Raw genomic sequence first — 27,241 nt, 5'->3', positions numbered from 1 at the left:
TAGGTGTTCGTATTCTACAATTACCCTCATTCAGATTGTACTATTAATAGCGAATAAATAATAAATATATATATATATTACCATTGCGATCAACACCCCGGAACAATTAGTCGGGCGTCATGCAATACTCAAGAAGCAAATGACGAACGTACTTTACACTTCGCCGTATTTTCAAAGACCCTTTGCTCTAATGGTCACCTGTGAGCTTTTGCAAAACTTGTGGGTAGTTTCTGAAAATCTCATCGAATCTGTTTCTATTGGTCATTTGGAAAACTTCAGGGTCTTTAGCCAAAGCAACAAAGAATGTGGAAATACCTGATTCGATGACAACAAGAGCGACACGTGTGATCTGGCCTGCAATCAAGAAAGCAAAAGCAATCACAGGAGCATAATATGTACCGTCAGAATTGTACTCTGGTTTGGTAAATCTCAAGTAAAGGAACGACAAAAGGGCAACCAAATAGGCAACAAATAAAGAGTACAAGTTTAAAGAAGTGTTGATGAAGCAATCATTGATCAAAGCATCCATACCCTTGAAACGAACCAAGTCAAAAGTGTCCCTGGCAGATCTGATATAACTCTTACCATACAATGCAACATAACAGTAAGCATAGTGGTTGAAGTAACTAACCAACCAGTCAAAGAAGCCAATAATCAAGTCCAAAATCAAGAAAGCGCAACCGGCACAATTGTCCCCAGCAGCAAAAGCATTTGATTTTAAAATTTGAATAAACGATCTGAGCAATTGGATCAATGATACAATCAAGGATCCAAAACAAATGGAACCAAAACAATAAGTCAATGCTCTCTTCAAAGATCCTAAAGCGGCGTGTTTTGGAGCTCCCTCGTCAGAACCGGCCAAATAGTACCATGTACCAAAAATACCAGCAATGACAACATGAATGATATTTCTGAGGACTTCAGAGATATAATATCCGGCGAAGAACACAAAAACAAGCACACCAATCAACTTGGCTTGAGAACAGCCTCCGCCGCTCACATCACACCCTTCATTGCTGTTATTAGGGTCAAATTTCACATATGTGGCAACCACAACGACACTGAACAACACAGAAAAGGCACCTGATACAATGATACCAATAAAGGATGTGATCAAAGTTGAAGGATAGGACTTCATGACATCAATAGTGATTTCCAACACAGTTGCACTGAAAGGAATCCTACTACGACAACTCCAGTAACACCATGCACCAATTAAAGCAAATACCAAGAAAACGACTGCTGCGGAGTAGTAGCCAACAACAAAGTAGTAAATTGCGGTACCAATACCTAAAACTACATTCAAGATCAAACCAGTGATGATGAATGTCCTGGGAGCAAGTCTGGCATACACTATAATCAAAGCAGACAAAACAATTGACAAGACGATAATAAAGGCAAATAAAATGATAGTATTAGTGTTCAAAGTGAAAGTGTTGGCTGAGCCATAGATGGAAGTTCCCTGAAAGCCAAATGTAGATCTCAATGCATTCAAGGTTATACCAGCAATTGCTATGAAGCCGGCGACAACTAACAAAAAGAATATGGTGAATGGCCAGTCATTCCACTTTGGCTTTTCAATCTTGAAACTCTCTTCAAATGTTCCCGCAGGCACTGGCTTTTCTTGATACCCTTGACCATTGTATTGCTGTGACTCTAAGTTTGGCTGTACATGGTACACATTGTCTTGCTCCGTATTAGCATATTCGCTGCTCTTAGGTGGAGGGGGATAGTCTGGTGGTGCGTAGTTATTGTTCGAGTAACTCATTGCGTTACAAAGTATATAAGACAGTCAAAATTATTACCCGCTGGTTAATACAACTGGATTTATGGCTTATATTTGTGTCTGTGGACTCCGCAGAAAAATATGTCAATATTTAAACGTGATGCACTATTCTACAACAGCAAAAGTTTATTAACCTCAATGGCAAAATTCCGATTAAGCTAGTAAACCTACGGTTGTAACTCGTTTAGATGTCCTTACCAGGCAGAAAAACAACACTCCGACATGTCATTGTGACAACATGAAATAGGCCGTTATTTATAAAGAGACTCGGGAGACGGCTAAACCGTGCAAGGGACTGTACATGACTTGGGGGCATGCGATGAGAAATTTCACCTGCATTTATGAAGGTTTGGAACTGGGATAATTTTGTAGTCTGCAGGCGATGAATGATGGTGAAGTAAGAAGGCAGTGATAGAAACATATCAGCTAACAGTGTGGATTGGAACAAATATGAGGGTACATTGAGCACCCTTGTAGTGCCTACCATATTTGATTCTTGACGTCTCTTAATTGAGGTTTGAGAGCCAAATTTTCCCTATTCTGTAACACTAACCACAGCAAAGGAAACAATTACATCACTGCCATTTTCCTGCGTATGACACTGCACACCCATGAAAATACACTTTTAGTGTCTAAACGTAGGTTGCGCCTCTCTATTTAGCAATCAGTTCCTGAGCGTTTCGGCGTCGGTTGCGGTGAAACAACTTTAGAGGCGACAAAGCTGTAGAAGAGAGATTCAAGGTTCGGGCCGTGGTTTAATTGGTGAAATGAAAGGTTCAGAACTGCAGAGCACGATGAAACGACAATTTCGCAACTTTGACGCTATTGAGCCAGCCATCGTGCATCAAAAGAAGTAACAACTAATAATTGTCAATACATGCATTTTATTACTGGAGAAGTTAGCTAGTTTCTCCATGAATAACGTTGGCTGGAAATTCTGATTAAGATCATATACAATGTGGCTCTACCTTAAAATACTATTATTTTCCATAGTGCCGTATTTTCTTTTTATTCCGCAGAAACCTTTTTTTCTTGTTAATTTCTAACTAAGTAAACTAAGTAGAGAGATTGACGAAAGGGTGGTGTGATAATGATCAGCACAGAGAGAAACCCTTAGGTGAAAACTGTTTGCAAACCTTTGGGGTTAGTTATTTCACCTCCTGGTTATGTATCTTTATAGATACTTCATTTGATCTGTATTTTAAAAAAATTTATTTCTTTTTTTCTCGTGATTTTTATCACGTGTATTTTGAAGACATTATAGACCGTAGGCACAGCTGGACATCAAAATCCGATATGGTGTAACGGCTAGCACAGTTCGCTCTCACCGAGCAGACCCGGGTTCGACTCCCGGTATCGGAGTTGCTTTCTTTTTTAACCTTTGATGCTCAACTAAACCCATTCGCTGGCGACCATGTAGCTTCGTTAATGTGGTGATTTCGGCCACTAACCAATTTGGTAGGTACCCTCGAAAGCGGCGGAAAAAAAAAAGATGTGCGAATTTGAAAGTGATAGCTGACATGGCTGACATGGCTGACATGGCTGACAACACTGATAGAGTAACAGTTCATCAAAAGCACATATTGTGTGGGCATGTGCTAAGAGTAATAGATTGAAGGCAGGCGAACAGAAGATTCAAGATGGTAAATTCGAACTATAACAAAAGGGGTTTGCAGTTAGCAATTTTCGGTGCAAGAGAAAACTTTTAGCTAATTGTTGCATTCTCTTTTCTTCGTCTGCATAATACATAACATCTAGTCAATACCTTGTAATCTCCTATAAATTCTCTTTACAATAAGTTAGTCATTCGAGTTGCTTATTAAGGCGGAATATCTATATTCCTTATTAACTAAACCAAATAGAGAGGTAAGGATAAGACACTCTAATAATGATCAGTTAAGCTAAATTCTTAGGCACCATTTTTTAGGCAAATCACGTGACTAATAACGTCCTTTTGGTGCGCCTATAATCTCTAGTACTATTTTTGACATCAAAATCCGATATGGTGTAACGGCTAGCACAGTTCGCTCTCACCGAGCAGACCCGGGTTCGACTCCCGGTATCGGAGTTTCTTTATTTTTTTCTTCTTTTTTTCCTAGTACATGGGTATAAGTACATATATTAAAGTTATACTTATAGTTTAATGCTGTTATTTGCTGCGACAGCTAATAGTACACAATTAAGATTACATTCATGATTATAGAGAACGGATTAATCTTATTAAAATCATAAAGATAACAATTACAGCCTTTTCATTTGGTTAATCTATCACCATTCGAAATCCTCCGGATATAAAAACCAAACTACGACTTTTTTCATCTATTTTGCGTTATTAAGTAGAATTTTTTCAAAAATCCTAAAACACTCATTTTCTAAAGAAACTCGTCGAAAGTTGGGGGGTTGGCGTATCTTGGTCAATATTGGGTGGATCGGTGTCGGGAATGGGAGGAGAGTGATCCTCGAGATCGATTGCTTTCTATGTAGGCTGAATGACTTCAGAAGAGACGTGGAGTAGTCGATTAGGAGTCATTGAAAGCGGTTTTTTTTTTTGTCCATGTCACGTGAAAAAACGTCGTCGGCATAAACCGGGGTCAGAATTAGACATCAAAATCCGATATGGTGTAACGGCTAGCACAGTTCGCTCTCACCGAGCAGACCCGGGTTCGACTCCCGGTATCGGAGTTAGATTTTTTTATTATATCAGTATGTACTGAGGAACAAGGTATTGGATTCTCACATAAAAGTACGACTAATTGAATTATTTAAATACCATTTGTGAACAGCTTAATAATTCATAAAATATTAATTCAAACGAACTAATGAGCTCCTCTCCTTATATACAGTCCTTTATAAAGGGCACTCATATGATATTAGCAAAGTCTTTAGGTTGGAATATATCTTTTCCCAGCAATATTGGAACATAAATTAATAGAGGTGAGCAGATATAGTTGTGATCGTTGATGCCTGTCAAAAAAATAGGTTCGAAGCTCCAATTTGCCAAGTTTTTCGAATTTTCTAAAATATCACGTGATCTAAGGTGAACTTGTATTACCTGAAACAAAAGCAAGCAAGAAATTTGCCTTTATGGCCAAGTTGGTAAGGCACCTCACTAGTAATGAGGAGATCGTCAGTTCGACTCTGGCTGAAGGCATTTCTTTTTTATATATATTATTACAATTCTTGGTGATTAGATTGAAATCCACAGGTGTTTGCTTCTACAAAAGAGTCTATGCTTTTCATAGTGCGAAGGAGTAATTGGATTTATTACCTGTAAAATCAGATTTGCAATATTGATGTTGAGAATTTTGCAGCTATTTAAAGAGCGTCTATTTTTTTTTAATTAGTTGAAAATGAACACTCCATATCAAGATGCAACGATCAGAAAATGAACTATCAGATTACCAGATATACCAGTTGTATCAGGATCCAATAGCTACTGCTACAGCCCCTGCCGATGATTACTCTATTAAGTCGTCAGAATATTTAGAGTTTTCCCCAGTTGAGAACCAATATGCTTCTTGGTGTATTGAAAACAATGCTCCATTGTCTACATCAGAGATAAAAGAAACATTCGAAGAACTCGGGGAAGTTTTTGGATTTCAGAAGGACAACGTGATGAATATGTTTGACTATTTCATGGTTCTCTTAGACTCAAGGTCTTGTCGAATGGAATGTACTGCAGCACTCTTGTCATTGCATATTGATTACATTGGCGGTACCAACTCCAACTACAAAAAATGGTGTTTCAGTTGCCAAATAGATAGAGACGGAGACATCAAGAAAGAAAAGAAATGGTCACAATATAGGAAGATCAGAAAAGATAGGTCAAATCGGGGTGTACCCTACACGTTGGACGATTTGAGTGACGAGAACAGCTTTCTAGGCTTGGAGTATAAGTGGAAAAAACAAATGTCAGAATACACAGAACATGACCAAGTAACCCAGCTAGCTCTATATTTATTGATCTGGGGAGAGGCCAACAATGTCAGATTCATGCCAGAATGCTTAGCATTTATATATAAGTGCGCTTTTGATTATTACAGCTCCATACAATCATTGGCTGTGAAACCCAAAGCGAGAGACTTCCTGTTTCTTGATCTTATCATTAGTCCTATTTATACATATATACAGAGCCAGCTATATGAGTTAAAAGACGGTGAATGGAAAAGAAGACAAAAGGATCATAACCAAGTCATTGGATATGACGATGTGAATCAGTTCTTTTGGTTTGCGGAAGACTTAAGAAGATTGAAACTAACTGATGGCAAGAAGCTTTTCGATTATCCCAAAGAAGTGAGATTCCTCCACCTACAATACGTGGACTGGGTAAGTTCATTTTACAAGACTTACAGGGAAACTCGAACTTGGGTTCACGTTTTTACCAACTTCAGTAGGGTTTGGATAATCCATTTTTCAATGTTCTGGTATTATACATGCTTTAATTCCCCTACACTATTGACCCAGAATTATGATCAAATGCTCGATAATCAACCACCTTTGCAAGTTATGGTTTCAGCAGTGGCCTTCGGTGGCTCCCTTGCTTGCTTGATTTCGATATTCGCCACAGCGTCAGAGTTGCGGTTCGTTCCAAGGAAATTCCCAGGTTCTCAACCTGTATTAACAAGGCTATCTTGTACCATCCTTCTTATCGCAGTAAATTTCCTACCGACATGTTATATTCTTCTTTTTACGCCATTAAATGCAACCTCCAGGCATGGTACAATAATCGCAACAATCCAGTTTGTGATATCCGTTTCAACGTCCTTGTACTTGGCCATTGTACCCCCCAGTAAGCTTTTCTTTCAAAATGATTTCAACAGATATAGCGTTTTTATTTCCTCGTTTCCTAAGCTTAGGTATAGAAGCCAATGTTTTTCTTATCTACTATGGATATGCGTGTTTGCTGCAAAATTTTCAGAATCTTACTTTTTTTTGTCATTGTCATTGAGAGATCCTATAAGAGCTTTATCACTAATGGATATGACAAGATGTATGGGAGATTTATTGTTTGGCAAATTGTTTTGCAGACACCAAGCCAAAATCACACTAGTACTTCTTTACACCACCGACATGGCATTGTTTTTCTTGGATACGTATCTTTGGTATATCATATGCAACTGTATCTTTTCAGTAAGTTTGTCATTTTCCTTGGGTAATTCGATCTTCACGCCATGGAGGAATATCTTCTACAGACTACCCGAGAGGATTGCTGCTAAGTTGGTATACACAAGACCAGAATTCAAGAGCAGTAAGATAATGCCAATTTCCCATATATGGAATAGTGTTATAATATCAATGTACCGTGAACATCTACTTTCGATTGAACAAGTTAATAAGTTAATTTACCAACAAGGCCAACTTGGCGACTGCGAAATAGACAAAGTTTTCCCCCCATTGTTTTTTATTTATCAAGATGATAACACTTTTAGCATGGATCAATTCTTTACTCCTGGAAAAGAAGCAGAAAGACGGATATCATTCTTTGCTCAATCGCTCTCAACTCCTCTTCCGGATCCCTTTCCTACAGAAGCCCTTCCTTCGTTTACGGTATTGATACCACACTTTTCAGAAAAGATAATACTAGGTCTAAAAGAAATAATTAAGGAAGATAAGAACTCTAAATTATCTTTACTAGAATATTTGAAACAGCTTCACCCAACCGATTGGGAAGCTTTTGTTAAGGATACTAAAGTATTACACTTTGTTTCTTCCGCAAATCCTGAAGATCAAGAACCTTTAGAGTTAAATTTGAACGACAAGACTATTCAACTTGAGAACAAGACAGACTATATCAAAAAGCACATTGATGATTTACCATTCTATTGTCTTGGGTTTAAGGATACGTCTCCCGAGTACACTTTTCGGACAAGGATATGGTCTTCATTAAGATGCCAAACCTTGTATAGAACAGTTTCAGGATTTATGAATTACGAAAGGGCAATTAAATTATTATACCGATTGGAAAACAATGATGAGTTGATTAAATGCTACTACTCTCCAGAAGAATTAGAATTCGAATTGAACAAATTTGTTAAACGCAAATTTTATTTGTTAATCTCAATGCAAAGATACCAGAAGTTCTCTGACGAAGAAAGGGAAGCCGCAAATCAACTATTCAGATCATACCCTTCCATTAAACTATCTTTTCTAGAGGAGGAAACTGGGCCCGATGGGAAAGTTACATATTATTCAAGTCTCCTTGATGTCTCGAATCAGGAAGAAGGTATTCATACTTACAAGTATAGAATCAAACTCTCCGGAAATCCAATTTTGGGAGATGGAAAATCCGATAACCAGAATAACTCTTTAATATTTAGTAGAGGAGAGTACATTCAAGTGATAGATGCCAATCAAGACAATTACTTGGAAGAATGCTTGAAAATAAAGTCAGTTCTATCCGAATTCGAAGAAATGGAAACAGATACTACGTCTGAATATATCCCTGGAATTGTTTCGGATGATTCAAAGAGCCCCATAGCAATAGTGGGCACAAGAGAGTATATATTTTCTGAAAACGTTGGAATTTTGGGGGATATAGCGGCAGGGAAAGAGCAAACATTTGGGACATTGTTTTCTAGGACTTTGGCGGAAATAGGTGGCAAGTTGCATTATGGTCATCCTGACTTCTTAAATTCTGTATTCATGACGACAAGGGGTGGCTTGTCAAAAGCACAAAAGGGATTGCATCTAAATGAAGATATTTATGCGGGTATGACCGCTTGTTGCAGAGGTGGAAGAATAAAGCACTGTGATTACTATCAATGCGGAAAAGGTAGAGATCTTGGATTTGGTACCATCCTTAATTTCACTACCAAAATAGGAGCAGGAATGGGAGAACAGATCCTATCTAGAGAATACTTTTATTTGGGGACTCGGTTACCAATAGATAGATTTTTATCTTTCTACTATGCTCATGTCGGTTTCCATATTAATAACGTCTTTATCATGCTCTCTGTCCAGTTATTCATGATTTTCCTTATCAATTTGGGAGCACTCAAAAATGAGTCTATAGTTTGCAGTTACAACTCGTCTACGCCATTCACTGACATTCAACTTCCCCTAGGTTGTTACAATTTGCAACCAGTAATAAATTGGATAAGTAGATTTGTCTTATCAGTATTCATTTGTTTTTTTATTTCATTTATGCCCTTGATCTTCCAAGAGATTATCGAGAAGGGAATAGGCAAGGCAATGTTCCGCGTTATCCATCATTTCTTTTCCATGGCCCCTCTATTTGAAGTCTTTGTGTGTCAAGTATATGCAAAATCCTTAAGGAATAACCTCATTTTTGGTGGTGCTAGATACGTTGCAACAGGACGAGGATTTGCAATATCAAGAATATCATTTTGTTCTTTATACTCAAGATATATGAGCGTTTCCATAGACGCAGGCGTAAAGATTTTCCTAACGATAGTGTTTGCAACAATTACAATGTGGCAAGTTTCCCTTTTATGGTTTTGGGTGACAATAGTGTCGATGTGTTTGGCACCATTTATTTTTAATCCCCATCAGTTCGAAATAGGAGAATTTTTCCTCGATTATAGAGAGTTTATTCATTGGCTTTCACGAGGAAATACTATCACAAGTAAGGGATCTTGGATCCAGTTCACCAAAGCATATCGTTCGAGGTTCACAGGAGTAAAATCTTCTTTGAAAGGAGTGAAGGTTGACCAAAAGTCCTCACGACTGAACACATTTATAAGTGAAGTACTCATGCGACTTGTTGAGTGCTTACTTTACTTCATCCCTTATATGTTCATCAATTCACAGAATGGAGTAAGCTTCCCCGAAAAAGTGAACCCATTTCTTCGCGTCCTAATAATAGCCATTTTACCACTAGTTGCGAATATAGTTATCCTTGCAGTATTATTTCCCATCTCCACCGTTCTTGCCCCAATTTTAGGATTATGTTGCCTGAAGCTGAGCTCCATAATAGCTGGCTTTGCACACTTTTGGTCAATTTTGTCAAATATTGTCGTCTTTGAAGCATTTCTTTTTTTGGAGGGATTCAGCTTTCCTAGGACATTGTGTGGAATGATCTTCATATTTACTCTCCAGAAGATGATCTTCCATTCCATACTAATTGTATTTGTTACTCGCGAGTTGGCTTCTGAAGTCCCAAATATGGCTTGGTGGTCAGGCAGTTGGTTTAGATACAATTTGGGATTTCGTGTGCTTACGCAGCCATTTCGAGAATTCGCAGTCAAAATATTTGAGCTCAACGCATTCACTTACGACTTCATTGTGGGACACTGCCTATTGTTTGCTATGACGCCTTTTGTTTTTATTCCCATGGTCGACAAGTTGCATACCAGCATGCTTTTCTGGCTCAAACCATCGAAAAAGTTCCGGGGCCCTCTCTATTCCAAAAAACAGAGACGCCAGCGGAGAAGTAGAATTCTCAGGTATGGTATACTCTACTTTTTCTTCATGGCACTCTTCATTGGGTTTATTCTCGCGCCATATTTCTTGAGTGACCTTGTCCCCGACATTCGAGAAATCGTCCCCGAGGAGATCGCCCGACTCATCCAGCCCAACCATCAGGATAACAACGACACCGGAGAAGACAACGCTCCTCCGTATATTCCTCGATCCAAGCCGCAGATCATCCCAATGCGGACGGTTGACTGAAATTTGTCACGTGAATAGTTCGGGATCTAGTTACTATACACTATTATCATTGCGGTTTGTTGTTATTTGAATCAGATTGGTGTTTTAATAAGGCATTGATCTAGAGAGTGAAATTTACCGGATAGAGTGAATTAATAGGTGAGAGTATTGCCAGGGTTGTACCTAACAACTTCATGTACTGTTAGTAGTAAAATAAACGTAAATTGCTATGAATCCAGCAAGCCTAAAACCGAAACCATTGTCCCGAAAGATATCATCAACATCTCCTAGTTTCCCCAATATAGCATCCTCCTCTAGACAAGAAAATAAAACCAGCAAAGAAGATTTGCTCAGAAGGTTTCAGGAAAACCCTCGAAGAAATAGTGATGACATTTTTGGAGCTAACGAAGAGCCAGACTTCGAATTGGATGACAACTTCAAGACTTTGAAGATTGGATCAAAAGAGCTAGAAACCATTAGACAATCCCATCAAATAAGCCAAACAGATAGTAAAAAGTCCATAAAGTTTGAAGGTGATTTCCTAGACTTTAATGAGAATGACTTTGCAAATTTGGGACGTTCTCTGTTCAATTCCATTTCAACATCATCACCAAAACAGCTGGTGTTTACTCCAGAAAGCGGTCATAATGACGTTTTTTCTAACCAGGCTGATCGTCCAAGATATGAGAGGGTAAGAGTAACGAAAGAATCATTAAGTGAATTCAGTGAGGGAGATGATACTGACATAACTTCACAAATGAATGATGAGGATTTTGAGGATCTTGATAATATATTTGGAGCTGAAGAAAGTGGCATATATGACAAAATGAACAAAATCCTTATAGACAAGAAACTGATTCTACAGAGACAGGCTGATAAAGAAGAAGCCGAATTACTCAATCGAATGGAAAGACAACAGGAACTTAGAAATCATACACATCAGGATGCTAATGTGACCTTAAAAATTAAGGATTTCAACCAGTTCCAGAATGATCCTCCAAAGAACCTCACGTCCCGGAATTTGAGTATACTAGATCTGATGGAAAATGAAAGAACTGTAAATTATGAGTATACAAGGGATGATTTCGATGAGTTTGAAGATGGTTTCGATGATGATTTCGAAAACAATTTGAGAAGAGGAAATAGTAACAGAGCAAAGAGCAGCAGTAACGCTCCAATTGGAAGTAGCGTTAGAAACAAGAGTTCTATGCCTATTTTAGGCAAAAGCAATTCTTCTCAGATGCGTAGATTCAAGTCCAATATGGATATAGCCAATTTTTATGGCTCCAATTTGGAGGAGTTGGACGAAGATGAGTTTTCAGACAATGAAACCGGACCCGGTTTCAATTACAACAATAATGTCATCCGTAAATTGGATAGAATTCCTTCATTTTACAACAATAACACCAGAGGGCTGGAGTTATTGCATAGAAAGAGCCAAATATTAGGCAAGTATCAAGAGCAGGCGCTTGCACAAAAGGAAAAGAATAGGATGAAACGACAGCTCAGTAAAGGTATCAATGAACATGACAAACCCAAGATTGGTTTGGTCAAATATCTTAATACAAACTCCGTTATACGGAATCCAAATATACCCACAAACAAAATAATGAAATATAACGCTACACTGCAAAGATGGGAAGGAAATGAGTACGATTTGCTTCGATTTGATAGTTTGAATAAGCCATCGCTTGTAACTTTGGATGAAATCCAAGACCCACTATCTTTAGGGAAGAATTCGCTCGCTAATAATGATACCCTTAAGATGAGCAATGGAAAGCCAGAAAACAGAGATAGCAGGAACCCACATATGGTTTATGATGACGAAAATAGGCGTTGGATCAACTTAAGGGAGGACGACGAATCTATATTCAATGATATAGATGATTTGATCGAAGATAAAAGGAACTCTTCAAATAACAGTAACAAAAATGCCTACAAATTATCCTCTCCTCCACGCGAGACCACAGCAAGTCGTACAAATGCATCAAAAACTAATACTTCACCATTCGTTTTGCCACCCACGGCGCAATTACAATCTCCAATCAGACGAGGTATGAGTCAGTTCACTCAAAGGACTGTCTCAAGCAATACTATCTCCACTACAGATGAGAGTTCTGATGGTGACATTGACGAAGTTTTCAAGCTTTCAGCCAAGTCTATTGACAAATTTATCAAGGAAGAAGCAAAAATAACGAAAAAGACACAGCATTGGTTCAACGCAAATGAGACCTACGATTTTAGCAGCAAGTCCAAGTTGCAGAGCCACGATTATTATTGGGAAATCCGCAAAATGGTGATAGAAAATGAATAATGAATTTTCATGTAACCATATTTATTGTACACTAATTGGGAAAGGTACGGTTACCATATGTAGCATATATAGCATAGTCTCACTTGAGAATGATACCCGCATTAAGAATATCCTTGAGTACGTAGACTGTTAACTGTTGCAAGCTCCCATTTTGGCAAAAGGCAAAAAGTCGATTTTAAAGAACGGCATTTGGTTACATAATCTACTCTTCAATGTCCACCACGATCAAACGCCCAGAGTCGACCTAGGCTATGTTTTGCTTTAAGTGAAATTCAGAAAATCTCAAGCCCAGAAAAATGGGAGCATTGCTCTTAATCCTTCACTTGTGTTTCGCGTTATGACACAGGATCACCAATAAGTGCATTTAGAGCCAAGGTCTTGTGGTATAGCCAAGACCATTCGTTCTCCTGAATACAAGTCCATGTTTGTGTTTCTATAGAATCGTCATAGGGTCTGTTGCTGACTTCTTCTGCAGGGGTTGACTAGCTCATGTTATAAATACCAAACTAATTGTCTATATTTTGGAACGGGAGACTTCGTCTGGTACCTCATTCTAGGATTGCGAAAAAGTGTTTATGATTTCGAATTCTAGGCTAGCATCTTGAAAATGATACACAAGAATTCATATAATCTTCGATTTTAGTAGTCAGATACTGTTTACTACCGCAGTTCTAATAATTACACTAGGAAATATAATATTTGACAGAGATTATACCTAACAAATACGCTCGTGCAGAGCAAAGACAAACGCCTAAACACATAACTACGAAATGATTGCTGCAACAAAAATATATGATGATAATAATATGGCATCAGGAAATTTCTAGGAATTTCTCTTTTCAGAATAATCGTTTAGTTTTTTTGGAGATTCAAAACCGCTTAGGCCATAATCATACCCATTCCAAAGACAAAAGCGACACCGAAGAGCATAGTCTTAGTGGCATAGTCAATAGAGACGCTCTTGAGACCATCGGAGGACTTGCCGGAGGAAGTAGAGTCGGAGGACTCTGAAGATTTGGAAGCAGAGCCAGTCTTGCTACCGCTCTGGCTACTCCCGGAGTCCTCAGTGTTGGTGGATGGGTGGATAGAGCCAGATAAAGAACCCATGCCTGAAGCACCGGCAGATTTCAAAATAGCGGAACAAGAGGCAGCAGTCTTAGCATCTTGGACAGAAGCAGAACCAGAGAAGTCACAGGCAGACTTGTCACCACCGTTTGCTTGGTAATAAAGGTTCAAGACGAAGTTAAGCTTTTGCTCAGAGCTACATGGAGAGAAAGCACCGTACTCACCACTGGTACCGTTACCGTTGATACCACCACAGTCAATTAAACCACAGACAACACCAAACAAGTCACCGAAGTCTTCGGAGTCAACCTTAGAAGAGACAACACAACCAGCAGCAGCGGCAGCACATTCACAAGCATCGCTATCTGGGGTAGGTGGCAAGTCAGTAGAAGCCTTCCAGCCGGCATTTACGGTTGGACAAGAGGCTGGGGAAACAGAAGAAACGGCAGAAGATTGAACTCTACTTGGAGAAACTTGCAAGATCTCAGACTTGTAGTAACCATAGTCAACCAAAGTGGAAACCTTATCGTTCTCGATGGTAACCAAACCATAATTGTTAGCTTCTTCGAAGTACATGTAGACGATACCACCGGACCACACATCAGTCATGTCATCACCGAAAAGAGTGCCGACTTCTTGGAACTTTCTTGGTTGGACAGCGTTACAACCGTATTCAGAGAAGAAGAGAGGAATACCCAAGTCAGCGTATTGTTGAGTGATGTTTTGGAAACCAGAGGTCTTGAACGAAGAAGATCCACACCATTCGTACATGTTAATACCGAAAAAGTCAGCTCTCTCTTCATCAGAACCACAGGCAAAGTACTCAGCTAAGTTAACTCTAATGTCGATGTCATCGTTGGCAGAGTAACCGACTGGAATAGCTCTGTAACCTTTAGCCTTGATGTAAGCCTTAGTGTCTCTCACAGCAGCCTTGACATAAGCGGAGGCATCGGTGTTGTTTGGAGCGTTAGTAACTTCGTTACCGGCAAAGAAACCCAAGATGTTAGTGTAGTTGTGGAAGAGATCAACGACACCAGTGTATCTTTGTAACAAGTCAACAGTCCAGGCTGGAGTGTCTCTGTTGATGGACTCTTCTGGGGAAGACAAATCGGCGATGACATAGATACCGGCATCTTGCAATTGTTGCATACATTCAGAGTGGTCCTCGGTGATGTTCAAGGCGTAGACTCTGATGACGTTGGTGTTGACAGCAGTCAAGTAAGGAATATCTCTCTTACAAGCATCGGCGTCGGCCAAAGGATCAACGAAGTCAGCAGTGGAGTTGGCGGTATCCTGTTGATAAGCAATACCCTTGATGTAGAACTGGGATCCGTTGTTGGAGTAGAAGAACTTATTACCAACGATTTCGATGGGTGGAAGAGCGTCGGCGGACACGGACGAGATAAAGGTCGAGGCCAAAAGGGCGACAGAAGGCAAGAGCGATCTGAACAACATGGCGATTGTGGGGGTTTATGTGAATGAACGACTTTTAAAGACGAACGATGAACGATAGAACGGTTTTTTTGGAACGTGTCACCGGGGCGGTAAGCGGATGAACGACTTCGGTGAGGAGACTACGGGCCGAAAGAAACCAGGGTATACGAGATACTAAGCGGACGGGTGGCTAGTACAACGGTATACGGAAGATAGAAAGATAGCAATATACAAAGTATATGTAACGATATATAAAAATCTAGATTCTAAGATATATATATATAGTGTCTATAAAGAAGAAGAAGAGCGTCTAAAATTAGTTTCAGTTGGCTGCCACTTTGATCTATATATATAGGAAGGTTGGGGGAGTGTATGAGACAGAGCTAATAATAACGAAGAACAAAAAGAAAAGCAATGGGAAAACAACAATAATGCACTAGTGACAGAGGTGAGGAATAATAATAATAATACAAATAGTGAAAAACTGCAGCGGACCGGGTAGTGTGGTGGGCCAGATAATAAGGGATTGGAAGGAGACAAACGGGCTCAGAGACGGGGAGGGAAAGCCAAAGATGCTTAGTTTGGATCAGAATCTAGAAGTCGAGAGTCGAGAGTTGGGAGTCGAAAGTCGAGAGAAATCAAAAAATAGTGGGAGAATCGGGGGTCGTATGGGTGGTCAGGATTGGGTGAGAAACAGAATTTGGATGTGGTGAAACTTCGTTGTAAAAGAAATGATAGAAAAGGAGACTGGACCTCCATCCATAACTTCACTGGAAAGCGATCGGAAATCAAAACAAGCTCCGACGAAAAAGAAAAACACTCATCCGGATCAACAAAACGCATAGCCTGCGTAGTTGGTCGTAAGTCTCTACCGCGAAATGAAAATATTAAATAAAATAATAAACAGTACATAAAAATGGCCTGAAGAATCGGGGCCGACGAGGTAGCAGATAGCAAAGTACAACCCAGCATTTACATGGGAAGATGAAAGACAATCAGTAATGCAAGCATCGTCATAGACAAGAAATTTCTTCTAGAGAACTGAGCTCGGTTCTCTTTCGCTTCGCGACCGCATTACGAGAAATATTACGAGTATAGTAAACAATCTCTACAAAAGAGTAATATGAAAATCGAACTTGAAACGTAGAGCTCTGGAATGATACAGGCTGGAGGCCGTACGCTACACCGGCGATTTCAATACTACCTGATGTCATATTAAAGCCAAGGTCTTCAGTGTCCGCTGCTATTCATTTCATGATCTTTATTTTTGTTCTCTCTACCATAGGACAATGCACTCCACTTTCATAGCCACCATCATCTCTTGGCTACTTTATTTGACCGTTGCCAAATCTCTTGTTCGTCTCACTCGTTATCAAAAAGAACGCTGACACCATCGCCTTAGACAAGACTTCCGACTTGATGTGACCCCGGCTATAGATTCATATGTATCTAATAATGCCGAATCCTTTATAGGATGCCTGCCAAAATACTACTGTACACAAACACAACAACACAGGATCCATTTGCCTTAAATAGCTCAAACATAAACATACCCTGCCTGCCTAACGTGCCTGATCTGACGACCGAACAAACCGAGTTGGGCTGGCAGTTGTCGCTGGACTTTCGACAAAGACATGGTATTTGTCCCGCTTGTAGTAGACGAATCCATCCACTGAGACGACTGTAAAACTATTCTGAATTTCAGATTAGCTTAACTATGAAGAAGGCATACACGGTTTCTCGCAACTTTGCCAAATGTGGTGGTCGTCACCTTCAACCCCCTCCTACACGAAGACTCCAAAGCCTAAAAGCCCGAAGGCACGATGAAAAATTTCAACTTTCATATAGGGGTGGGCACCAAACCACTAGGCTGGCCCAATAGACCAGTACCTACTGGACTAATGCGGAATAATTGGGAAAAGGCTTCTCCTGAAAAACCCACCTACAGCGAATGTGGGCGGAGCCTGTTCCACAAAAACACCCTCAAAACTGTACCGAATGGTGTTCACGTTCGAGTGAATATGTGTGCACATAGAAATTGGAAAGTCGGTTTAAAGCAAAGTAGCGACCCACGTGAGAAAACTATGAATCAGAATGAAAATCCGAGCAAATGGGTAGAAACAGGAGGATAGACTCGGTGGCATCGCGGTGGTGCTGCGGTTGTCTCAGAAGTCAACCGTACGCGGATCGGAAATTTAATTTAACCGTATTGTTCAACATAAGTCGAAGATGTAGAACCGACCAACTATCCAGGGAGAAACTGGTACTGTGCATATTGACAGTATTGTAATGCAGTGTCCCGAGTCGCCGGACGGTTTCCTGAAGCTCGTTATGGCATAGATTTGGGCTAATTTGGACGAAGAAAGATAAGCCGCAACCTTGCATACATATTCAAGCAATGAAGATGCTAAATTTTTCATTTTGCATGGAGGTAGAGATAATTTGAGTCTACGAGATTGACTCTTGCCAAATTCAGAAAAGCATATGTCTATAACATGCGAGTACAGATAGAAGCTATTTATTTATGTTCTGGGACTGGTATTCTTCCATACTTAAATTGATTTCTCCATGCTTAATTGCTTAATTTTTCCAAAATTTTATTACATACATGAAAATTCCTACACAACATTCACAAAAGGCAGATAGAGTCAAAAGAGGATATCGTCGTTTGTTAGCCTCATCTACTATTGTGTTCTGCTACCAGCAACATTGTAGTGGCTTCTAATGAAACACGGATTATTAGAATAGACCAACCGTGTGGCCTCGAACCAGATCCCGTATCCGATCCCGACTCATTGCAAAAAGATTTCGCGCCTGTTCTAAGCCAACAAATCAACGGACCAGCAGGGCTGAAGCCCTTGGCCATCTGGTTTCCCTTGAATTGCAATGAATGCCAACAAACTCTGGCTGAATGAAACTTTCTTGTTGTTCACACATCATTGAGGAGTTCTTTCCTTTCTCCATACTCAGCTTAGCACTTCCGAAAAAGGAGACCCACCATCTCGAGACCTACCCCACCTTACCGGAAAATATAGAGGTTACAGCTGCCAGTAATTTTCCAACTCCGTCATTTACTGCATATGGCTGGAAAGATTGGCTATCGATATGGGTTTCTGAAGACTAGGTGACATTGCAATGGAACCTGGAGAAAGTATCTTCGTCAGCAAGGAAAATGTTGAGGAAGAGGAGTTAAAGCAATACCATGAAAGTAAATCGAGAAACACAGAAGCATAGAACACTGGAACTCGATTACTTATCGATACAGTGTGGGAGAAGGTTCGCTAAAATGAAAAATACAAGAGCTCTTCCCTTGACATAAACATAGAACTCAATCCATGGATGTAGATTCCCATTTCAAGTGTATTCTTTCTTGTTCTATCCGTTGCCACTACCCCACTCCTCAAGCTTCGCCACTTAAAGATTTCAAATTATGAAATATTTTTAAGATACCATCGAGAAGTGAGGTAGAAACAAGTTATCTGGGGTACACTGTACTTCACCGTGTAAAATAATTGAAAGAGGAGTAACATGTACCATGCTTTATTTGCCCCTCCATGGTTGCAATTAGGTACTCTTTGTAGTTTATCCTACCTGGCAAATCTGTAAGTGACTTTAAATTCCGATTTCTATGTACATACTAGTCTTCAGACACTTAAAACAATTTCCAACTCGATTTTGCTAACAGCAAACTTGGCATTATTCTCACTTGGACATTTCCCATACAAATAGTTGCAAATTAGATCATTTCTCATCATTTTGAAAAATTTGTAGGCTCCAATCAGCTAATCTAATACTGCTCCCATGTGCAACCATTTCACCATCTTACCCATTCCTCTTCATTTTGGTTATAACTCTCTACCTCCATTACGAACACCGTTCCAAGCTAATCTTCAACTTCTACCCCACTTTTCTCCCCATGATTCCCTTTCTATTACACACTTGCTCTCCTCTCTTGCCTCTTCGCACCGGTATACAGTAGTCCACATCTGCATTCGTTGAGTCTGGCACGCCGCGGCTCAGAAAAATTTCTTCATTTGAGACTCCGTCCCCAGAAAAATGCCCACTTTTCTGCGGCGGTGGGGAGGTGACAGCGGCAGTCTCAAAAAATTTCCGGCGACGTCTGGTGCTGGAGCTGCGTGCGCTACGGCTATAATCCCACCGAGTCGCACCCAATATGGCTGAAAATCAGCTCCGTCGCTTGCCCCAGAGAAAGATGCAACCAGACAGACTGAGAGAAGTGGCGTGAAGCTAGCCAAGCATACCTGTAGTTGGCTAATAAACCAAATATACAAATATACAAACTAGGTACGTAAACTCATGTAGATCTACAACTCTTTGCAAACTTCTGTGAAGAACGTTCCGCCTAGAAATATAATACAATACACGTAAGTTACTTCAAAGACTTATACATACATACGCAAACCTACAAACACACAATCGCTCCGTCTTGTTTTAGTCCTTCCCACTTACTCACACTTAACCAATTTTACAGCACCCATCCTGCCTTCACTTACATACCACACCCCGCCGCTGCTCCTCCTCCCACTAACTTCTACCGACGTCTGGCGGTGGACGCACCGAGAAAATTTATATCTTCTCGCCAACTTGTAAATGTGCAGATCGCAATCGCTGGCGGTTAAAAAGGAGGTCAGATCCATTTTTATGGAAGTTGTAAATGGGGATTTTTGAAGACTGGCTTCTTTTGGTAGAGTATCTTGTGTGGAAATCCGGATTTTAGCAGAAGGGTAGTTGACACGGTCTAGCATTGAAACTTGTTTTGAAACCCCTACAGTCTCAGAGTCTACACAGCATCTCCCCTTGTAAACATTAATTAAAACCACTAAGAAGATCATTTTTTACAGTACGAAAACATGTCAGAAAAAGAATCCTCACACATAAGCGATGAACAACTCATGGACGATCTTGAAGAAACCAACAGTTCCGGCTACTTCGATGTCTACATGAGATTTAACGATGACATCGAAAAGGACTACTGTTTCCAGATCAAGACATCGACTCAATTTAAGGATATGTTTAAGGTCTTTGACGCTTTGCCTATTGCGTTGAGACCAAACGTGTTCTACCACGGCAAGCCAATCGGATTCAGAGTCAGTACCGCTCCAGGCTACTTGACCGAAGATGGTAACTTCCTTTTCAACTACGATGCCGAAAAGCAATACAAGAATATCAAGGACCTTAACGATACCGTAGCTACTCACGTGTGGCCAGGTCAGTTGCTTTTGCCAGTTTGGGAATTCAACAGCTTCGGATGGTACTCGTTCCTTTCATTCTTGTTGGTATGGTTATACACTGACTTGCCAGATTTCATATCGCCAACTCCAGGTATTTGCTTGACCAACCAAGTAAGTAAATTATTGAGCGCAATCGCAACTTACTATGGCCAAGGTGATACCGCACAATCACTTTTGGATGACATTTCGTCTCCAGTCCCAGTTACCGGTCAATTGGTATTCTTTGCCTTCCATGTGATTAAGGTACTTGCTCTTGTGGGTGTATTATGGTCTGGATTGTTCAATCCAATTAAATTATTCCGCTTCGGCAGCAAAAACATCAAGTTAGAAGTCACCAAGGAAGAATTAGTCGAATTAGGATGGACCGGTACCAGAAAGGCTACTCCTGACGAGTACAAGGATCACTACCGTGAGTACAAAATTAAGGAATACGGTGGAATGATCCAAGCCCACAGAGCTGGTCTATTCGATGTTATGAAGAACTTGGGAAGCGAGTTGGGTCCTGGTGAGGGTTATAACACCCCAACTGGGCACAAGGGAACTTTCAAGGAATTACTCGAAAAGGCCAATTCTGAGGACGACGACCTCACTTTCAAATTGGAGTTGAATTACGAGTACTTCTTCCAATTAGGACGTGTTTTCTCGGAATTCATCGACGACAAGGAGGGCTCTGAGTTGACTGAGTACATCAAACAGTACAGAAGATACGGTTTGCTATACTCTGATGATAACATCAAGAAGATTGTGCAAAAGAGGAAGCTTGCCAACGTTGCTAACAAGTTGGGTTAAAGACGCAATATAGAGATCAAGTCCAATAGTATGCCGAATGGCTGCAATATGGAAGTTTTGAAGCAACTAATTAATTAGGTGGATTCACATAGGCAGGCCATCTCACTCCATTGGTACCACTACGGGCAATCCATTAGTCTTTGAAGGGATTGTCCAGTTGCTGAAAACAGCCAATTTTATGTACTCTTCATAAAGGTTGCGCTTCCGTGTACTTTTTCATTTGTGGCCATATTCCTGTAATTTTTGATTTCCCTGAATCTGCAACTGCAATGCAGGGGTAAATGTGTTTTCAAAATTTGTATTTTCTTTTGGAGTTCTGGTTCAAAGTCCGGTGCTCTTCGTGATACTTTAGAGGCGAATAGTCTAGGATTTTTGAAAGGTATTTCCCTATTTCCTTATCGTTTTTATAACTATCTGCTCCCAAAATAGTGAAGTTTGCAAATCGCGAGCAACTTCTCCTTCTTCTTCATACGGGGTCTTACCGTGGCGCTTTGCTTTTTACGATCATATCGTCTTCTAAGTAATATTAAAGTTTAATAATAAAATAAAATTGATAGATTTACTCTAAACAACTGATATGCTCGTTGGTGCCTGGCCATCAACTGTACAACAAAGCAAGCTCAACGGAGGAAAAAAAGGTAGTGTGATCTGTAGACGAACTCTTAGACAAGATGCAAGTTTTATATCAAGATACAAGGCGACAGATCGTATACAAAGTGGGGGCGATAACAGCCCAGCAATAAAAACAGCATGAGCCGATTCGCGATGAAAATTCCAGACATAAATATGAAATTTCACTTGTAATGAATTGTTAATGAAGACTTCTTCTCTTCTAACGGCAAGAGAATGGAGGTACAAGCGGTGAAGTATATTTACTCCAAGAGTGGGAAGTTGAAGCTGAGCATACAACATGTAATCAGCGATTTGAAGAAGTTCCATGTTCCCCGAGATAAGAGAGTAGAGACATGGATTACCAAGAAAGATGCAGTAGACTACGCGAACTTGCTGGTGTCATACTTTAACAATACGGGACCATTTGAACTAATAAATATAATAGACAGTGACCAGCTAGGCAGGATCATTGACTACGAACAGATTGACAATATCAAGAATATCAGTGATAAAATAACAGAGAAGTTAAAAAGACTAGAGCCTAAACGCAAACTCATCGTGATCATAGAAGACTTACATCTGATACTTGAACTGAAACTGAACTTGTCCTACAACGAGAAAAACCAGTTATTGGTCAAGGTAATACGGTCAAGTCATGCAGCAAACTCTTATGCCTTATACTTGATAGATAAGAAGCTTAATCAATACGTAAGTCTCTTGGTAGACTACGATATAGAGGTTCTGTAAGCATTGATTCCACTTGATTATGTGGGTCATTTCCCGAAAGGGTAATTAAGTCCTGAGGGGTCCACCAGGGGTTGGCGAAGAGTTTTCAAGGGGCAGCATACGTATGCTTGACAAGATCAACAGACGTAAACAGATTGATCACTAGACGACGAAAAAAGGCAGGGAACTACATGGTAACAAACAAATTTCAGCCCCCAGAAAAGATAGCTTAATAGTGAGTTTATAGGCTCTATAATAAATGTAATACCAGAAAAGAAAAGGAGGGAGACGACCTCACCTGACTCTATGTAAATGCAATTTGAATATCAACCCAAACCCCATTTCTTCCCATGTTCTCAGCGACCCCGAGAACGCAACCAATAGAGTCTCTTATCGCATTTATGTACAAGTACTCAGATATGAAACCATTCCATCTGGAACCCCTTTCATCATCGGACAATAGGATGTCGCAAAACGACCAACAAGCGAAACGACAAGCGAACTGACGGCGACTTCACTTATAGCTAAAAATGGGATTCACACGACCGATGAAAACTCCGATGGGCTACACACAGGAATTTCAGGAGATGGCAAAAATCGCTGTCAAGGGGGAGACGATTCTACTGGTACGATATCGAGATATATAATCGCAGAATATGCAAGAGTTCCGGTGAAACAACATCAGAAACAAGTTCTTCTAGCAAACATAAAAATAACCCAGAAGAAGACTGTTTAGATTTACACCTGAACTATTCAGTTTCTTCCACTCCATGTAGGCCGAGCACTCTCTTGAGAGTAACCCCACTTCCCCTCGTTGTGCGTGAGCATTACACCCCCACCCCCACGCAAAAAAAATGGAGAGATTCTCGTATAAAAATAACCTTCAGATAGTGCAGCTATTAAGAAGAGCCACTTACAAACCGTTCTTTAAGTGGTAGACAAAGGATCACAAAGAGTAGCTTCTAGCTAACAGAACTTGTCAAGACACCAATAAATGACGCGTAAGTCACTTGCCGCATACTATTCACCTATCACAATAACATTCGTAACTATTCCAAGATCATGACCGTCATTTCTCTTGGAACAGTCAATACCGTCTGGTGAGTTTTGTTCGCTTTGTCGCTGGTTCCCAGTGTGAGACTGCATACCCGCCGTTGCCATAGCGTTACGTCGTCGACTTATTTACACCCACTGTGACGGTTGCGGCGATTTCGACCCTGATTGTTATATATACCCGTTTATAGTAGCAAATAGCTCGTTGTGCATCCGTGTGGAGATTAATAGGACTACTAGGAAACCGTTTTCAACAGAAGTTCGAGGAGTTTTTGGGCGGAACAAATTTTTGCTTTTGACGGGATCTGCATTTTTCCCATTTTCTTGACTGTCTCAGAGATACGTAATTAAAAGATAGGGGATAATTTTGCGGAGGGGCCATGTATATGGGTTGTGTGTGCGATTTTTTATTTTATGTATCTATATGTATTCATGTAGATATTTGAATCATTGTATGTACGTCTGTATGTGTCTCTGTATGTATTCCCTGTAAGTATATATAATACGCCCAATCCGTATAGAATGTTTCGTCTCGTTGTGTCAGGAGGTAGTATTCGAGTATTCGCTGGCACGGCTCTGTTCGTTATTGTTTTTAATTAGATCTCTGGAGATCACCGTGAAGTTAGAGTTATACATTTTGTTGTCCATCTTGCTTCTTATTTCTTGTTAAATACTGATTCTTTGCCGGTTGCTTTTTCTTTTTGGTTTGGTTTCCCTGATTCCATTCAGCTGTTGTCAAAGACTCACATAGATGGTAATTTCCCCACATTTTCCAAAATCTGAAACTGCTCCATCATAATGACTACCGTCACCACAACAGAATCACCACTCCTTTCACCATGTGAGTCCTGTTCAACACTCCTTTTGAACGATCAAGTCGACTTTGACAATCAGTTGTTCCAAACCTATCTCCAATCAAGGATATCGAACATCGACCAATACCAGGAAGAGGACCAGGACTTGAACTTGATATTCAACCACCAGGAGATCGTTATCAAACTTTGCTCCGTTCTCAACTTGATCAACTCCATGATCGTTTCCAGTGACATCCATTTGTCATTACCGGACCTTACTACCAATCATCTTCTCATGTACTTGTATTACAATCAAATCTGCATTCTTGGTACCACAAAGTTCTATATCAATGAGATATCCCTAATACACTTGGGTAAGTCATACAAATTTGATCACAAGAAGGCTACGCCTATTGATGACTTGAATATAAAGCAGTTCAGCTCATTTTTGGTAAGTGTTCACAAACCTGAATCTTCACAGCCTTCCATTTATCAGTATTTTAACCTCCAAAATTTCATCAATGAAAACTTGAATTTGAAGAATGAACAGACTGGTTCTGTAGCTTACATTGAGGGAATCCTTGGGAAGATTTCCAACAAGGCATCAGCCAGTAAAACAACAGAAGTTACAAGAAATGGATCTGTGAGTTCGACAGATTCGGCTGCTACAATCACTACAGTCTCGACTGTAACACACAAGAGCAAAAAGTCCAAATTTAATGCCCTAATGAACTCTTCGCTACCATCCAAATCCTCCGAATCACTCATAAAAGTAACTAGCAGGCCGTTTCGTAGGTCGTTAAAGAGGTTTTTCTTCAATGAATGAACTTAACGCGTATATATGATACTGTATTATTACATAATGAATAATGAAACAATGAAATTAACTCTTCTACTAATGTTCTGGGAATTTTAAAAGGCTCAACTGTCGTTAAGGAACTTGAAAAATACAAAAGACAACCAAGCGTCTAGAATAACTCGGTGGTATTTACTCCAATTCTTCGACTTGGGACTTCAATGCCTCGTTGACTTCTTTGAAGCTGATTTCTGTGTTTTTGAAAAGACCAAGCCAGCCAAGGAGCGGCACTAGAATACCTCCAAATGTTTCGCTGTGTAACAACTTTGTCTTCACCACCCCTGCTACCGTTTCAGGAACGAATTCGAACTTATGAGTTCCACTGAACAACCAAGCAAATATCAATGTTCCAGTCCAGGAGAACTCTTCTTCAGTATTCACATTGACTGTGGGGTAAATAGCCATGGGCGATTTGCCTTTGGGCTTGATATCGATATGTAATTGATCTCCTGGTTGGATATCAACAGCATTGGCCTCCTTCTTCTTGTAAACGGCGACTTTGACAAAGAAGGGGTTCCAATTAGCATGGTTTTCGAAGTTAAGGAAATGCTTACGAACTACCGCTGGAGGGGCATTGATTTCGATTTCTGTAGATATAGAAGTCATCTCTACAAGGGGTTCAGATAACTAATCAAAGAACTTCGTTTAAAATAGTTAGGGGTACCAATGCAAATTTACAAAACTCAATTGTGATCAGAAATGTAATCAGCAACAATAAAGTGGATGTAATATTTGACAAATAAATATTATTACCGGATAATAAGTGCAGATGTTGCCGTTATATAGTTTTGGGGATTTGACAGCAGGAGTGGCTGTTACACGTAAATGTATTTTGCCACGAAATTAATACCGTAACTTTAACTCCGCATTACGACGAGCGGAAGGGGGAATATTCCGAGAGATTCGTTGTTTCCATTCATTGACAAAGCACAGGTTGAGTTGCATAAAACTTTGAATATAGGAGACAATTAAGGTTTGAATTAGGACTCGTATTTCCGATAGAGGTGGAGTTAGTAATCAGTTTACGCAAGTACCTCGTTGGTTGTGGTACCGAAATTACGTAATTGGTGTCTGGTATTAATTTGCACATTTACAGTAACATGGTGTGGTTTATGTGCCATTGAGTATTTACAATTACCAATTATTCCAGACATATAATACCGTCTATATATAAAGAAGCCATTCTCGTGTCCCTCAATACTATTAGAGCCATTTATCCCATTCCATGAGTGCATTTCACTCAAACGTACACAGTGAATGGCACTTAGTAGTACCACTATCAGAGAGGTCGTGCAAGGGAACAGGCGCTTCTCCAGGTGCAAATTGTTAAAGCCACTTAAAAAAAGTTTGCAGCCGTTGATCACTTACAAAGTATGGCACTCCAGCGGTAAAGAGAGCATGATAGATAAAGTGAGATACAGTGCAGAAGTTAGTGATTAATGGCAGTCACTTCCGGATCCAGTCCCAAAACACTATATGGTGCCGATGATTTCAACATTTTGATGTCATTTCTTTATGGGTATGGTAAAAGCTTCAAAATAATACATGAGTATATTTCTATCTTTCTAATTTACATTTTAGCATTCTGGTATAAACATGGAATTAATTAGATCAATCTCGTAAATATGCAATTCTATTGGCGTGTTTTGCAACTTCTTTCGCTTGAATATATGGGTGCTTGGTTGGATCTTACAAGATTGATTTCTATCTTTGAATTGGTATGTATTGTTCTTTAACTATGTATTTGAATATATGATTTAGTATTTCAATCTTGAGAATGTAGTGTTGTAGATTCATGTTCCATCTTGTCCAGTTCTGTTACCTAATAACGAAGTAGACTAAGTTAGTCACTCCCCATAAATAGTAAAAAAGTGACCAGTAACAACGCCATCAAGTTTAGAGTCACTAAAGCAGTATATATTTATCAAGTTTATAACTATATGTTATAGT

At 39.8% G+C, this 27,241-nt stretch overlaps 8 protein-coding genes and 4 non-coding genes across 12 annotated transcripts; 9 read left to right on the top strand and 3 right to left on the bottom strand. All coding sequences in view use genetic code 12, as the record gives it.

The window, feature by feature from the left end:
• Positions 1 to 187: 187 nt before the first annotated feature.
• Positions 188 to 1,768, bottom strand: RJT20DRAFT_2040 (uncharacterized protein; the record flags this gene model as incomplete). Its single annotated transcript, XM_064919263.1, has 1 exon — positions 188 to 1,768. The coding sequence occupies one exon, from the start codon at positions 1,766 to 1,768 to the stop codon at positions 188 to 190; it is 1,581 nt and encodes a 526-aa protein (XP_064775547.1).
• Positions 1,769 to 3,076: 1,308 nt separating this feature from the next.
• On the top strand, positions 3,077 to 3,148 carry RJT20DRAFT_t42. The gene has a single exon. It is a non-coding gene; the product is annotated as a tRNA-Glu (tRNA).
• Positions 3,149 to 3,782: 634 nt separating this feature from the next.
• On the top strand, positions 3,783 to 3,854 carry RJT20DRAFT_t43. The gene has a single exon. It is a non-coding gene; the product is annotated as a tRNA-Glu (tRNA).
• Positions 3,855 to 4,396: 542 nt separating this feature from the next.
• On the top strand, positions 4,397 to 4,468 carry RJT20DRAFT_t44. The gene has a single exon. It is a non-coding gene; the product is annotated as a tRNA-Glu (tRNA).
• A 396-nt stretch (positions 4,469 to 4,864) lies between these two features.
• RJT20DRAFT_t45 lies at positions 4,865 to 4,937 on the top strand. The gene has a single exon. It is a non-coding gene; the product is annotated as a tRNA-Thr (tRNA).
• A 218-nt stretch (positions 4,938 to 5,155) lies between these two features.
• On the top strand, positions 5,156 to 10,515 carry GSL1 (Gsl1p; the record flags this gene model as incomplete). Its single annotated transcript, XM_064915798.1, has 2 exons — positions 5,156 to 5,580; positions 5,650 to 10,515. 2 exons carry the CDS (start codon positions 5,156 to 5,158, stop codon positions 10,415 to 10,417), a joined length of 5,193 nt encoding a protein of 1,730 aa, XP_064775546.1. The 3' UTR covers positions 10,418 to 10,515.
• Positions 10,516 to 10,625: 110 nt separating this feature from the next.
• Positions 10,626 to 12,710, top strand: BFA1 (Bfa1p; the record flags this gene model as incomplete). Its single annotated transcript, XM_064918711.1, has 1 exon — positions 10,626 to 12,710. One exon carries the CDS (start codon positions 10,626 to 10,628, stop codon positions 12,708 to 12,710), a length of 2,085 nt encoding a protein of 694 aa, XP_064775545.1.
• A 660-nt stretch (positions 12,711 to 13,370) lies between these two features.
• On the bottom strand, positions 13,371 to 15,624 carry PHR2 (1,3-beta-glucanosyltransferase). Its single transcript, XM_064916431.1, has one exon. The coding sequence runs from the start codon at positions 15,228 to 15,230 to the stop codon at positions 13,590 to 13,592; it is 1,641 nt and encodes a 546-aa protein (XP_064775544.1). The 5' UTR covers positions 15,231 to 15,624; the 3' UTR covers positions 13,371 to 13,589.
• Positions 15,625 to 19,644: 4,020 nt separating this feature from the next.
• RJT20DRAFT_23591 (uncharacterized protein) lies at positions 19,645 to 21,673 on the top strand. The gene has a single exon (XM_064919329.1). The coding sequence runs from the start codon at positions 20,081 to 20,083 to the stop codon at positions 21,248 to 21,250; it is 1,170 nt and encodes a 389-aa protein (XP_064775543.1). The 5' UTR covers positions 19,645 to 20,080; the 3' UTR covers positions 21,251 to 21,673.
• On the top strand, positions 21,674 to 22,930 carry RJT20DRAFT_23634 (uncharacterized protein). Its single transcript, XM_064919333.1, has one exon. The coding sequence runs from the start codon at positions 22,097 to 22,099 to the stop codon at positions 22,607 to 22,609; it is 513 nt and encodes a 170-aa protein (XP_064775542.1). The 5' UTR covers positions 21,674 to 22,096; the 3' UTR covers positions 22,610 to 22,930.
• Positions 22,931 to 24,439: 1,509 nt separating this feature from the next.
• Positions 24,440 to 25,261, top strand: RJT20DRAFT_132940 (uncharacterized protein; the record flags this gene model as incomplete). Its single annotated transcript, XM_064918181.1, has 1 exon — positions 24,440 to 25,261. The coding sequence occupies one exon, from the start codon at positions 24,440 to 24,442 to the stop codon at positions 25,259 to 25,261; it is 822 nt and encodes a 273-aa protein (XP_064775541.1).
• Positions 25,262 to 25,342: 81 nt separating this feature from the next.
• On the bottom strand, positions 25,343 to 26,223 carry RJT20DRAFT_23607 (uncharacterized protein). The gene has a single exon (XM_064919330.1). It carries the CDS (start codon positions 25,895 to 25,897, stop codon positions 25,424 to 25,426), a length of 474 nt encoding a protein of 157 aa, XP_064775540.1. The 5' UTR covers positions 25,898 to 26,223; the 3' UTR covers positions 25,343 to 25,423.
• Positions 26,224 to 27,241: the final 1,018 nt, after the last annotated feature.

Source organism: Scheffersomyces xylosifermentans (assembly GCF_036884685.1).
Source record: "Scheffersomyces xylosifermentans strain CBS 12540 chromosome Unknown RJT20scaffold_2, whole genome shotgun sequence".
Classification (NCBI taxonomy): domain Eukaryota; kingdom Fungi; phylum Ascomycota; class Pichiomycetes; order Serinales; family Debaryomycetaceae; genus Scheffersomyces; species Scheffersomyces xylosifermentans.
The sequence above is the reverse complement of the archived record's forward strand: the minus strand, read 5'-3'. Positions and strand labels throughout refer to the sequence as shown.